Source organism: Barbatula barbatula, assembly GCF_947034865.1.
Source record: "Barbatula barbatula genome assembly, chromosome: 11".
NCBI lineage: Eukaryota > Metazoa > Chordata > Actinopteri > Cypriniformes > Nemacheilidae > Barbatula > Barbatula barbatula.
In genome coordinates, this window is record NC_136774.1 from 8748530 (window position 1) to 8763626 (window position 15097).

At 37.6% G+C, this 15097-nt stretch overlaps 1 protein-coding gene across 2 annotated transcripts in view; it reads right to left on the reverse strand.

The window, feature by feature from the left end:
• Positions 1-15097, reverse strand: part of grk5l (G protein-coupled receptor kinase 5 like) — a 38156-nt gene that overhangs the window by 12495 nt on the left and 10564 nt on the right. For both annotated transcript variants that reach the window (XM_079467517.1, XM_079467516.1), the window contains exons 2-3: positions 5694-5789; positions 4792-4904 (exon numbers count right to left, since the gene is read on the reverse strand). In XM_079467517.1, coding sequence (XP_079323643.1) covers positions 4792-4904; positions 5694-5789 — 209 coding nt within the window. The remainder of the gene's footprint in view (positions 1-4791; positions 4905-5693; positions 5790-15097) is intronic.

The following is a 15097-nucleotide window of genomic DNA, read 5'->3' on the forward strand; positions in this document are numbered from 1 at the left end:
TTGTGCACTTTTTAAACATAATTTGTAATGACAACCTAGATTTTTATGACAGTTTCCATGTGTCTTGTCATGCTGTCAGTCTTTTACATAGTTGTTGGATGACTTGAAATTCAACATACACAGGACTGGAATGGCCACAATACACGTATATAAAAACTGAATAAAATATAACTTGGAATGGCCTCTTAATTTTTTTCCGCAGCTGTATATAAAAAATATCAGTCAGTGGCAAAAACATCTACAGTATGGTTCAAAAGTTTAGAAACACTAGACTTGAAATGTTTTACATCATATTGTGTAACTGTTTGAAATGACTTTTGTAGACAACAACATAATTGTGCAACTCTATCATTTCTTTCATGTGAAAACAAAAATTGCTATATTTTTTTCAAAGTCAAAATAATTTGATGTCGCTATCGACATTATGTCATGAATTGATGATTGATACATTTGCACTGAATCTTAACTCTATTATTATTACGACTGTAGCCGTTACAGTAGATTTCGACATGCAGTTAGAACCGCAGCTCTGCTTCAGTCATCTTTCAATGGGAAATGCTGGAATAGCTAGGGAATTTACCATGCCTGCATGTTAAAGGTCACAGCATGGAAAAAAACAGCAAATACAAACACTCACAATCTCACACACACACACACAAACAGAACTCCAACCATAATAGTGGTTTGAGAACGAACATACGTCAGTGGATCTGAATGGTACAGTACAGCGAGCACGCCAAAACAAATGGCTGACTGCCTGTGACTCTGGGGAACTGTGCCAATCTGATTTGTGTGTGATAAAATCATACTGGTCTGTCTCTCCGCCAGGATAGAAAACAAAAACCTGGCAAAAAAGGGTCAGCGATATGCATAGAATCAATCTGATTTCTTCCAACCACATTAGCTGAAATAGTGTGAAGAATCTTCGTACGTTTTTTCCTCGTCTCGCAAACACAGAGACACATTCACAGACGTCACACAGTGAAGACACAGACAGGTCTGTCTAATTCTCCACAACAACTGAGATCCTGCTACTTTATGACGTCAAAGCAGGCCTCAAGCCCCCCGGGTCTTTCCTTATGGTGCTCGCACAAGCGCACACACAGACACACTCTTCATACGGCATATATGCATACATCCAATGCACAGAAACATCTTATCCTCATTTTATTACATTCGGTCTGCTGTTTAAGGTCAGATCTAGAATCAATTTTGATTTAAGTCAACAACAAAGGAACTACTGATTCTTTTTCTGAATGTAGAGCAAAGATTTTTCTAGGCAAACCTCACAAAGCAGGCGCTGGACTCTTCTTTAAACAAGAAAATGACATTATTCCATTATGACACTTTCAAGTACATTTCATAAATTCTCTGTTACAGTTTATCCAGATGTTCATTCAGTTTGTTTGAAACGCATGAATTATATTTTATCTCTATGATTATCATCACTGTATGGACCACTTTGCAAGACGTAAACACAGGCCATACATGAATAATAAAGATAAATTATACATCGTTAAAGATATTTCGGTTATACATTTTTTGATGGCTGTATTTAGTTAAAAATAGTTATTTACAGCATTTGACCAGCGTTATTTACATCTTCTGAAGTGGTCTATAACAGAAAATGATACAGGTTACTATATTTCTAATAAAAAATGAGTGTAAAAGCAGTAAAACAATATAGTATAGACGCACTTGGCTGCCCTGAAGTTGCCTTCTGTTCTGTGTTTGTTTGTCGGTCTGGCTAGTGGCTAGTAATATCAATATTTATTTTGTTTATTTTATAGATATTAATATTAATTTATAATCATATTTTATTGTAAATGAATTGTTAAAACTACTTAAAATAATAGGTTTTATGTTATATCGCGATGCACTCGTGAACGGCTGCTGCATCGATGCATATAAACATGTAATAGATTATTAAAACATGCATTTAAACATCATATGTGCCAGTGGTTGCTGTTTTATTGAAAATAGAAAGTGTTGTTGTTATGTCTTATCTTATATGAGAACGTAGCATAAAACTACATCGTTCAGACTGTAGCTTCAGCGTGACCAGCGCTGGCGCTGGGGAGGAAGCTTCGTAAACTGATAATAAAGCGTATTTTCATATATTTTTTAACTTGGACCGCTGTTTAAAGTTGGAACATATGTTAAAGACGCCACACTGCATCTAAAGGCGTCTAGTCTTGCTATCAAAGAAGCACGCGCCACTGAAGCATATATTGGAGAAAGTGCCACAAAAGTTGCAGCTTGTCTACACTGCACGAGAGCGTGCGATGTGACAAAAGACTACAGAACCTATTATATACAGAAATTCGGTTCGCACTGGATGCGGTGCGACAAACGCCTTGTTCTTAATGGTTTCTGTTGTGTTTTGTTGTGTGATGCAGACAGAGAGTTAAAGTGTGAAGGAGACAGGCTGACTTGTGCAGTAATATAAAAAATGTATGATGCAATCCATCATGGTGCATCGGGATATCGAATCACTTACATAATAATTGAATCGTGAGACCAGTGACGATGCCCACCCTACTCAACAGTTATTGACTCCTTGCAGAGGCCTACCAGTAGTTATGTTTGGGCCACATAACGTTTATGCTGTTGTCGTCTAAACGGTCTATAAATGCTAATAATAAGCATTGTTATTATAGTTACCTAAAAATAAAACTTTTAAAACACTCCTACAATTTAAAATTAAACAAAAGCTAGACATGCTTAAAATGTGTGTGTGTGTGTGTGTGTGTGTGTGTGTGTGTGTGTGTGTGTGTGTGTGTGTGTGTGTGTGTGTGTGTGTGTGTGTGTGTGTGCGTCTATATACAGGACATACAGTAAATGATAAAATCGCAAAGGTACATAACAAAATGCAACAAATTAAACTAAACTTGAACGTGTTAAATAATTACCATTTAAAGATATTAATGAAACTAAATCAAGAACCAATATAACTCTGGAAAAAGGGGTAATATAATTTTTATATTACAGCAATGGGAGTTTAGATGGAAATATGCTTCATTGTCAAAAAAACTAATCTTAAAATTCTAAACATCCACATGCAGCACAATATACATGGGACACATATGACTTTCGTGTCTATACAGCTTTGTGCGATTTAATTCATTGTGAGAACAATTCTAAGAATAATAAACTGTAATTATCTTGAACATGTATGTATAAATAACAACTATTACTATTAAAATAACACCCATTAAAACCCCAAATAATAACTAATAACAAATAACATTCAATAGTGCCATATCCCTTCATTAATTGAAATGTACCTGCTCTTATCTCATTAGCTGAATGCTCGTAACCCATGTGCCATGTTCTTAATGCTTTAAACATTCTTAAACCTTTTTCATCCTGCCACTAAATTGCTGCTATGAAACGCACCCATAGTAGTATGGGATCAGAATTGTTGCAATATTATGAATAACTAAACTATGATCCGCAAATAAATATAGAGTTTCATAGACATTTATTACATCCACATATGCACAAAAAGCATTTTTTGACGTTCCACAAAAAGAAATGGAATTCACAAATAAATACAATGAGATTTGAAAATAAAAAATATTTACATTTATTTTAATGGCATTTATTTTTAGATCCCTTTCCTCACATATGTGGATCGCGTTCTGTGCATTTGTGAATCGCTGCATGCATTTGTGGATGGCTCTCTGTCCATTTGTGGATTTTGAAACATTTCTAACGTCAAGGCGTGCGCACAGTCCACAAATAGGTGTACTCCACCCACTATCCACGCAAGCCAATCGGGTAACTTCCGCTTTCGTTAGACCCCTACGGCACGTTCTAACTGTTTGTAGTTTTTAGTCACCGAGATTGTACACCCCAGTCCGTGCATGCTTTTATCAAGTCATAAACGCGTCAGTCGTTTGTTACTAACATATGGACAATGCATATAAACACAATCAATCATTACTGAGTAGCATAAAGAAGAGGCCATTCTCATTTCTTAGGTAATTCACGCATTTTAGACCGCCACTAGCCGTCATGTTTGCATCCCGAATCTTAGTGCAGAGCAAAACGTGATTGGCTGAAGTTAGAACGTGCCCTGTTGGTCAACGAAAGCAGAAGTTACCCGATTGGCTTGCGTAGATAGTGGGCGGAGTCCACCTATTTGTGGATTGTGCGCACGCCTTGACGTTAGAAATGTTTCAAAATCCACAAATGTGCAGAAAGCAATCTACAAATAAATGCCATTAAAATTGTGGATTTATAAAATGTTTGCGAAACTCTCTATATTTTATGCGGATTATAGTTTGTTTATTCCGAATATTGCAACAATTCTGATCCCATATAAAAGCGACCTATACAGTTAGACATCTAAACAGCACGACTTATCGAGATTTCCAAAACTCAAGTTCAGCAACTTTTCTAAATCCTAAAAAATACACATATGCCATGTTTTGATGGCGACTTCCTTGGTTTCAGGTCGGTGGGGTTCAGACTGTTTGGTGTCTATAGGCGGTACCAGATAATGGCCTCATTCAGCGACCACATGCCAGTCCTGATATTTTGTGCTTAACTCCATGATAGCCCAAGTAGTCGTGTGGGAGGCATGTAGTCCAGTGGAACATTGCAGAGAACCAGAAGAGGAGCGGCTTGACTGAGAATTCAAGAGGTTTTCAGGAACGTAAAAGAGCATTTTGTGACTAAAAGTAGATCAGAAAGGTGTCGGCTCTCTTAAACAGGTTTTATTTGACAAGACCGTGAGTCAGGTGCATTTGGATGAATGAACGGGTGGGTGTGTTTGTGACATACCATGGCGTCCAGAAGCAGGATGCATCGCTGCAGTTCAGGTCTGGTCTCACAGTAGAGGCGGAACAGAAGTCTACCGATGGGCTGCTTGTCGCACAGGCTGAAGTAATCCAGATCTGAGAAAAACACACGGATCACAATTACATCTAGACAATTACTTCACACAACTACAAATGTTGGACAAATACAGAAAATGAAAGGGCCACAAAACATTATTTTGGTTATAGAAATATATTTCTTTCTATGATAGTGCTTTTTCCCCTCATACAATGATGTTTATTATAGGATCATATTGGTGCTGTCCTTCTGAGATCTTGTATCTCCATATTTTATGATTACAAATCATTTTATATGTCACCCCTTATATTTGTCACTGCGTTTATCTAATATCGAAAACCAAATATCTAACCAATAAAAAGTTATTAAAAGTGCTAGTCAACCTTGACAACACAGCATTTAATCCTTTAAAAATAAAGCGTTTCTTCCACTTTCTGAAAAACATCTGAGGTTTTGGACGCGCAACGACGATATGCATTTCTGTAAATCTCCCCGTCACAGAATATATACTTTGCTTATAGTTTTGCTACACAGCATTTCAACGCTTGTATGATTTCCATCGTCCAAAAATAAATCTCGAGATAACATAAAACCATCACAATTCCCTTTTTCTTCAGGATCGCAATTTGCATATTTTCAACCATGTGCTTTACATATCCTCTGTACATATAAGTTCACTACACTGGCACCTTTAACACTATGTGTCACTACCTTATTTTAATTTACCCTCCAATTATGTTTATTATGCATTATTACAATGGAATAAAATATGCAAATTGAGATTCTGCAAAGGGGAAGAAGAACGACAATCACAGGAAGTACAAGACATGTTGGGTGTCGACACCTACCGATGCTTCTGCTCAACTCCGCGCATTGACTGATATGAGGGAAGCGAAGAATCTCCCTCCATTTTTTACTCCTTCCTTTCCGTTTCCCTCCTCCACCTAAAAGAGAAAGACATAATAAGCCGTTTGACATCAATGCAAAGCAAAGACAGACCAAACATGCAAAACTGTACCCATTTTACTAGATTTCTTTTTCACCAACTAAAGAGTAGAATTGCAGGTTATTTACACCTCTTTACGAAAAGACTTGTAAAGTCATATAACATCTAACTTAAAAAAGTCCCCCGGTGTGAATCGATGCAGTGAAACCAATGTTTTATGTAACTGACAAATGTTTGTTACATTTTAACCAAAAAAAAAGCATAATTTTATTATCCCTGATCAAACAGTGCAAGACTTAAGTACAGATTATTCTCAAGTTAAAGCTGCAATACGTAACTGTTGCCTCTCTATCGCCACCTTTGTTGAAATATAAAATCACAGGTTACTTTACATACCGATCTTTTTTGTGGGTTGAAGAACAACTGACCTTTGTCACGAAACCAGCAACTTCTTGTTTATTTGACCCAAACAAAAGTTACAGATTGCAGCTTTAAAAAATGTTTGCTTTTATGATCTCTCAACAAAAAGATCGACAGATTGAAAAATTATATTGACTGACAAAATACTATCCCGCTATTCATGATCCAATCAATTCAAGCACCATGACTTCCTACATATTCAGATCCGCTTTACAGAAGTCGAATGAATTGCGAGGGGTGTTTCGTGTTGTTTTCAAATGTCAGGATACTTTATTTGACCACTTATTAGCGCAGAACCTCATCAAATCTCTCCCCATGACTTAGAACATGTGCCGTATAATAAAACATGTCAGCATCTGGTCTCTCCGCCCGAGCGTATGCAAGCTCCAGTTCAAACGGCATTTCTGACGTCAGCACAGGTCAGAAATATGCATTCCTCCCCGAGAGAAAAGCAGAGCGTTAACTACAATCGGCGCTGTGCGTTTTGCAGAAACAGTTTGTCTTAGGAAACTCGCCAACTTGTCCAGCTCAATAGGACACAACCGCTTCCTTCATTAGTGACACAAGTGATCTTTATCACTCTATCACTACGACCTCAGTTCAGAGACATGGGGAGGTACGGCGCTTCTGCTCTGGAATGGGAACATGGAGAAATTCTCATCCAAATGGAACATTTAGCCATTGAGGATTCCAGCTCTCTGAATAAATGAAGGTTTCCAAATACACACACAATTTGGGTTGTTAAGGCCGACTCTTAAGGACAAACTTCTCTTCCAGTTCTTTCAATGTACACGTACATGACATGCCTCACTAATAGGGAGCCAATTGTCTCTTGAGATGCAATACAGTTTAAAGCCAAAAACAAATCTTTTCCCACCAAATTAAGAATTCATTGATTAAAAAGGAAGTAAACCATTAACAAAAAGACAGTTTTAAAGAACAAAATAGGTGTCATATGGATCATAGCCTATATCTAGCTTTAAAGTAATAGTTGATACTATTGTCATTTCCAGCATGTATGACTGGTTTTCTTAGACAGAACACAAAAGAAGAGATTTTCAAGAATGTTGTTAACTGGCCCCATTCACTTGCATTGGTTTTGTGTCCATACAATAGAAGTGAATGGGGGGCAGTGCTGTTCTGTTACCAACTTTCTTCAAAATATCTTCTTTTTTGTTCTGCAGAAAGCAAAGTCACACAGGCTTGGAAATCATTTTCTTTTTTTATTACATTTGCCTTCGTTCGTATTGTTTTGTGGGATATCAAAAACAGTGTGTTTCTGCAAGTCATGACTTCCTTATTGTAACCGAGAGCCGAGTTCAGATAAAGGTCTGATTTCAGAAAAGATGGAAAAGATCGCGCTCCTGATGCCACAAACTCTGTGATCTGATCTTTAGCAAAGACTTCTTGCCAAAACTCTGCTGCTTACGAAACCTTAAACACGTCTGTGTGTGTGTTTAGGTTACAGTCAAAGAAACAACACAAGCAGTGATGTCTAGATCGTGTACAGATATAAACAGCTGCCAATTAAATGAAGAAAAAATCTTCGCGGCATTAAATACATTAAATACGGCCCGTGAGTCAGACACTAGGGTTACACTCGAACACATCTGTCCAATATGTACAAGCGGTTTTCAAGCTGTCCGGTTTTTATGAGTACTTTGATAGTTTTGTGCAATAAAAGATGACAGTTATTCTGCCCATTTTGTTTATGAAATATCTAAGTCTTCTTTTGAGGCATTTCAGGCAGGACTGGGTGAGCATTCGCTTTTAGATAGAATGCATCTTTTGTTCCGACACTTACATTTTTGCTATTTTACGTGTCTAATACATGCATGGGCAACTTCGTTATAACACACCAAAAACACAGAAAACACGTATTCGCACCATATGACCCCTTTAAGGGCTGATCTTCGTTTTCATTTATAAGAAGTGACCAAACAATAACTTTTCAGGGTTTCCGTCACAAAACCCACTGACTTGTCGGTTGTTTTGCTCATCCCGACATTCTATTTTCTTAATTCACTAGGTCTGTCTCAGAGCCAAGAGTCAGATCAACAGCCGAGGTCAGAAGGCTTCTTCACTCATCCAAGTAACATAAACAGGATTCCAACTTTCTGCGAATATCTGAGAATGATATATGGAGAACTGGAAGGACCTCTCGCTAGCGTGACCGATCACTGAAAGCTGGAGAAGTTATGATAAAGAAGACTACTGTACTGTAAGGGATCCCGTCTCATTATTTCCCACAGCTTTACTGTAAAATCACATACAGTATACAGCAGACCCAAGATGTAGTTACATAGAAACTTGTAAAAACAAATGCGGTGCATTCACCGCTCATGTTGTTCCAAAAACGATGACTTTCTGCTGTGAAAACAAAAAATTGATCTTTAAAAAATGTTTCCTATGAAGAAACTGAGATTGTCAGTCACTAAATCAACTCGTATTTTCTTTTATGTTCACCCCAATATATGAAGTCATACAGGTTTAGAAGAACATGAGGCAGTAAACAATAATGACATTTTCATTTCTTATATTTTAAACTTAAAATGTGGCATTATATATTATTATATAAATGGTTTAAGAATTGAACAAATAAACACTGGACTCTAGATTATAGCTACTTAGATTTGTTTTTAACCCTGGCATTGGCGCATGCACACAATAAGGTTAAAAATAAACCCACTGTACCTTTAAGGCCCCCGGGCTGTGTTCAGAATAACATTTCTCACTATTTCTGTAGTACATGATGTAACCAAATGGCCAGCTAACATTTGTCAAAGTGCTTTATACAACCAAAACAAAACTTGACATTTTAATCCCCGTGTTACAAATAAACCAGAAGCAATAAGCTATCAATTAAAAAATCTTGAACAGTTAAATCTCTATTCTCTTTGTAAACATAATAAGAGATTAGTAAAGACCTTGGCTGACGCCTTGAAAGCTTTAGAGCGTTATGAAGGAAAGCGGATTCCAGAGTTTGCCATTTTTGGCATTTGCTTGGCAAACCCGCCGTGTGTCAGCACATTTAAATGTTATCAGTAACAAAGTGAGTAAGGTTTCAGTCCAAGAATTCCAGCCATGGCATGGTCAAACACCGCTGCCAGACGTGTGCTTGCCATTCCTAAATAAAAGATAATACACGCATGTGTAATCTTCATTTAGGAATGGCAAGCTCCCATTGTTTCTGCATTGTGACTAACATGCCTTAAACTCTTGCTCGATCTATGACTGTGTCTGCTAGTAACCAACCTCTGAAATCCTGTATGTTTGTTAAAAACGGTCTTTTTGTGTAGTGCTTTAAAAGGAAGACCATATTTTATCCAAGAGAAATTCCTGTTCCGAAATGAGTCCCATGGTCCCTGTGAGTCCCTGTGTGCTGGATTTTTGTGTAACACTGGAAAACGTCAGAAATTCCATTTGATTTTTTTTTGTACTTGATCACAGTCGTAATGTTTGGATAAAATCTAAAACACCACAAGCAGCTTTTGGCACAGCAGCTGCGGACACTTGAGATGTGGGATTTCAAAGCTTTATTTCAGCTCTCGAACCGGGATCAACACTATCAGTGTTAAACACATTTTCTTAAATTTATGTTCCACAAGATCTTAAAAACCTTTTTATCTACAGACTTAGTTTTTTAAATGGAATTAATGGACCGGACAGTGTTGGGAAATTAGCTATCAAGTTTCTACTATCCAGAACGTCTCCTTCAGTACGGTTTAAAAGAAAAGTTCACCTCCAAAATGAAAATCCTATCATCATTTACCCTGTTGTCATTTTAAACCTGTGTGATTGTCTTTCTTCTGCAAAACACAAAAGAAGATATTTAGAAAAATGTTGGCGACCAAACATCGCTGGTCCCCATTGACTTCTATTGTATGGACACAAGACCAATCCAAGTCAATGGGGACCAACGGTTTTCTGTTACCAACCTTTTTCCAAAAATGTCTTTTATGTTCTGCAGAAGAAAGAAAGTCATACTACATCCATGTGTATTATTTCACATACTCGACTATTGTTTCTATAATTTCAAAATTTTGTAATAGTAAAAAGTACGATCCCGTGTGTCCATTCATTTGACTGGTGGTGCATATAGACACTTTCTAGTTCAGGTTTTTATAGGGCGCCCTCAAGATACGTCAATACACTTATACCCACATCATCCATGAAATGACAGAAAATCCATGTGCACATGATACCTCACTTTGTGTTCTTACACACAAAGCAACATTTCTCTTCCTCGGATGCTGAAATAAGAGACTGCATTACGTTGATGAATTAGTAAGAGAGTCTATTAATTCTTTCCACAAGGCTCATTCAGGCGACACCCTTTTGTTTCATGTTTGTTTTATGGTTGTGACATCATCTGCATGATATAAAAACACGCTTTATGGTGGCCGTCACAGATCTGGTTGGGCTTCACCCCACCATCAGCACTCCTTTAATGTCAGTAGACTGACAGAGACACACCCGCGTGATGGTAACATGTCATCCTTTAACAGCGTGTGAAAAGCCATTTTACGTGGTGATTCAGTCTTCAGAGAGCACATAACAACTGGAAATAAATGCACATTATATAACAATTCAAATAATGGCAAACCGAGTTGTTATAGTAGCAACTGGTTTAATATAATACAATAGAATAAATGGAAGAACCTTTGCAAGTCATTACGCTCGCTCGTCTGTAAGAGTCGGAGCATTAAGGATCTGTTTATTGACCACAGTCCACAAACCAAAGTGAAGATTGCTTTATGAAAATTGTATGCCACCTCAGTACATAACAGCCGGGCCTCTGAAACTGCAGTGTCATTTCTGGAACAGAGTAAATATAGTTTAGTTTTATTCATATTTTCAATAAGCTTCTATCTTGTTAATGTTGTCATGTGCCTTTGTCATTGTATTCTCGATTTATTCGTTTAGCTATAACTTGAAGTTTTTAACCCAACAATTTGTCACGAATCCCCCCCAAATTGTTCCAAATCTGTATAAATGTCTTTATTTTGGACAATTGGAATTTTTTAAGCAGTTTACAGATTAAACGTTTTGATCTTCTATTGGTCTCACGCACTCACCTGGCGCGAATTTGCAGGTCAGGGTTCACCAAACTTGAACTTGGCTACGCAGCGAAATATCGTTGGACGGTCATGTGTTTCCGGTCTATCGCATTCACAAGCGAATGAATGGAAGCCAATGGAGGGAAAAGTCAAGTGTGAACACGGCATGACACGTTAAAATATTTTACGCAATTAATGCAGCATACGTTTATTTTGTCATCCTTTGTATAGTGTTACATTAAATAAACACGCTCTCATTCATGTAAAGGCCTTTAAACCATTTAAGTGCGATTTAAAATAGTTGCTTTGAAGAGTTCAGGATAGATAGACAGCTAGCTTCTAGCTGTGGGATGCGGCACAACGCAATGTTACAGTCCCGTCAGGTTTAAGTTATACAGTCACGGACAAAAGGCTGCGTCAGTGAATCTCTGTCACACAGCCCAGCAGTATTAAGTTCTGAAAATGTTTTATTGAAAGCTCTCAATTATACTGTACCTCAATGTTAACGGTTATAAATAATGTTGAAATAAAGAAAAAGTTATCAATTTAATGGAGACATCAGTCGCAGTACTAATATCAAAATGTTGGCTTTCATTCATAAAATGATGCTGCTGTTAAAGAAATCTGTTGTTTCTTAATTTGGAGATTACATGCGAAATTAATAGAATGTAAAAGGATTTGGGATGGTACGATTCAGTCAGCTCACGATAAAAAATTTTTCAAGATTCTGTTGAGGCAAATTGTCGTATTTTATGTCAAATAACTAAACTGCACTTTTAAAACTAAAACAAATTATAATACAAAAGTCTCTTTGATATAAACAAACTAAGCTTTTTCTAACTTCTAACTAATACACATTTACCAAGTTTGCAGAAAAAAACAGAACATGATCTGCGATTATTTTAACATCTCAACCAATTTGAATCGTCACATATTAAAATCGAATTTCAACCGGCTCACTTTTCCCCTTAAAATGTATATTTATAAACATGCATATTATGTGTGATTAATCACAGAAAGATGTGCAAATTATCAGATTAATCGATTGACAGCACTAGTAGGAACAATTGAAATGGTAGTCAAAGGTGCCCCGCAACTTCTTACTTTCCTAAATTCTTCCAAATTCTGTTCAACAGAATGAAAAAGAACAGACTTTTCACTTTTGGGCAAACTATACCTTTAAAATTCTTCTGGCTGCGTCTCTATGAGGTCATACATTTGACAAACTACGCTAAACTGTGGTTTTGAACACTTTTTACAAGATTGAGACATTAAATATAGGGGAATATATGAGGGCTGAACGTTCAGATATTTCATAATACGAGAAGATACCGATAACTTGGGCTGCAGCCACACTTGACTACAATTGCGTTAAACTAAACGAAATGACCCACGGCTGCTTGCAACTTGGTGAATGTAACACCTGTAACAGCCATAACACTTCATTCAAAAGCCCAGGAGGCATTTACAGACAAGATTTATCACGTCATCATCATGACACGGTCGGTTAAGAGAGGTGCTCAAGAATGATAAAGGTGTGGCGAATGACATTAGAGGAAGAGAAAGCAACCAACCACAACCCAGTTTGACTTTTGGAGAACAACGCAGGGCTTCTGTTCAAACTCATACCGTGTGTGTGTGTGTGTGTGTGTTTGTGTACTGCACGTCTGGGTAAATATACACGTGTGACTGTGTGAACCGAGAGGAACCTTTGCACGCTTTGATTGACAAGAAATCCGCAATGCAGCAGAACAGTTATTTCCTTGTATGGTTACAGAGTCGATCTGTGAGAAGAGGGATTAGTTTACCATAGACATCATGCTGCACTTTAGCAGGTTTGATGGATAAATACACTGGCATTGAGCATTAAAGAAAACGGTTCACCCAAAAATCTCTACAATCTCTATTCCCTCACATTCATGTTAATCGGTTTTCTGTGGAACGCGTTGAGGACTTTTAAATATGGTTGCAGGAACTAGGCCCACATTTGTCAAGAACCAATAAATATACCAAAAGTGCGCTGCATTTCATACCTCATATGGCAGTTTTGTGTTATGGACCAAACTGTAGTAATTCAATGAAATTGTGAAATAAAAAACACATATGGTGACAGTGATATCAACTTCGTTTGGCGCTTATGCTGACTGCATTTTCTAACTCAATCGTACATCCAAATTGTCTCTCTTTCTCGGCCGCTTTACAAGCAAACCACATCCTGAGGAAAATGACATGGCGGCCAAACAATAAAACACAACCGCACAGCCACTGTACTCGTTGCGAATGCGAATGCGAATACATCAGCTTTCAATTAAACAGGAAAATGTCCTACATCAGAATATTGGGTATATAAGTTTCATGCATAATGCAGTGACGAAGGTCTGTTGTCATGATTGTGTCACACCAGTTTCTGTTTGCATCTATGTTAATATGCGCCACATCAAAAAGTGCTCAATGCAAATATTATTTACGCAAAACTATTGCATGGATTTGCTTCATTGATTGAGCACGGCATCCGCATAACAAAGTCATTTTGCAATCAAACATCAGAAAAATAAGACCACCAACTAAAATCATTTAAATTCCAGCATTATATAATTACATTTCTAAGGTTAAGGTCTTAATTCTTTCTTTGGGGGACCACAAAGCATCCTACTTACAATGGAAATGTTTATGCATGGTTTGGCATCTCTAGATCGGTTTTGTTTTGTTACAGTAAAGACACGCATGAAAGTCTTTCTTCCAGGTCACATAATACGGTTAATAAAGTTGCGTAAATAACCGTAAAGAACTGGTTAAGCAGACATCCCTTGCACGTTTGTTACTGATTTGTAACATGCATTACGAAGTGTGACACATTATAACAGGTAGCTGATGCATCGCATGACAGTTCAGCAGAGCAAAGAGCACTTCCCTGAGGACAAGCACAAGTTTTGATAAGTACTTTATTAAAGCTATCAATGGGGATGCACCGAATGTTCGACAACCGAAAATATTTGGACGAAAATATGTGTGATATGATCGAGCAGTGACAAGCGCAGAGAGAGAGAGGGGTGCGCGCCTTTTTAATGCAGCTAACATGTCAGCAGTGTGTGGGGCATTTGAAAGTATCAGCGAAAGTGGATTAAATGAAAGCATCTTTACCGGATGGTAACTTGTGTACTTCAGACTGGAGCGGGCAGTCTGACCGTAGCCCCGTCGCTCATAACAGCCTTTGACATCATACTGGCTGCGTACAGTTCTCTGTACTAAACAACTTGTCAAAGTATGTTCTGTGCATCCCGGCCACAGATGCACCGTAGGGGAGAACAGTCAGCTTTTGTGGGCGGAATTAGGAGGCCTGAAATGGTTGTCAGTCAGAGTAACTTGCATGGATGGTTTTTCAGTTTATGCAATAGTGAAAAATTTGGCTAAATAAATAGAAGAAATATAAAAAGCCATGTAAGGTGTTCGGCCTTCGGCCAAGTGTTTCCTTTTTATTCGGCTTCGGCCAAGAATTTTCATTTCGGCGCATCCCTCCCTAGTTACCAAGCTAGCTGTATGTGCAATAAATGATGTCACGTAAATCATAAAAAATAACTAGTTTATGCTTCCTCAAATGGTCTTAAACAAACGATTAACAAAAAGCAGTTTCATCATGGGTAGAGCCCTCTTTTGGATGAGGCGCTGGGATGTGGCCAGGTTGAGAAATTAAACAGGGCTCAAGGCAAAAACCGACCAAGAAATGTCAAATGCGGGAACTCATCTGATTATTTATTCATCTATTCTACATCAATAACATAATTGATATTATTCTAGGCCTATCTAGTTGGGGCTTTAGTCTGGATTG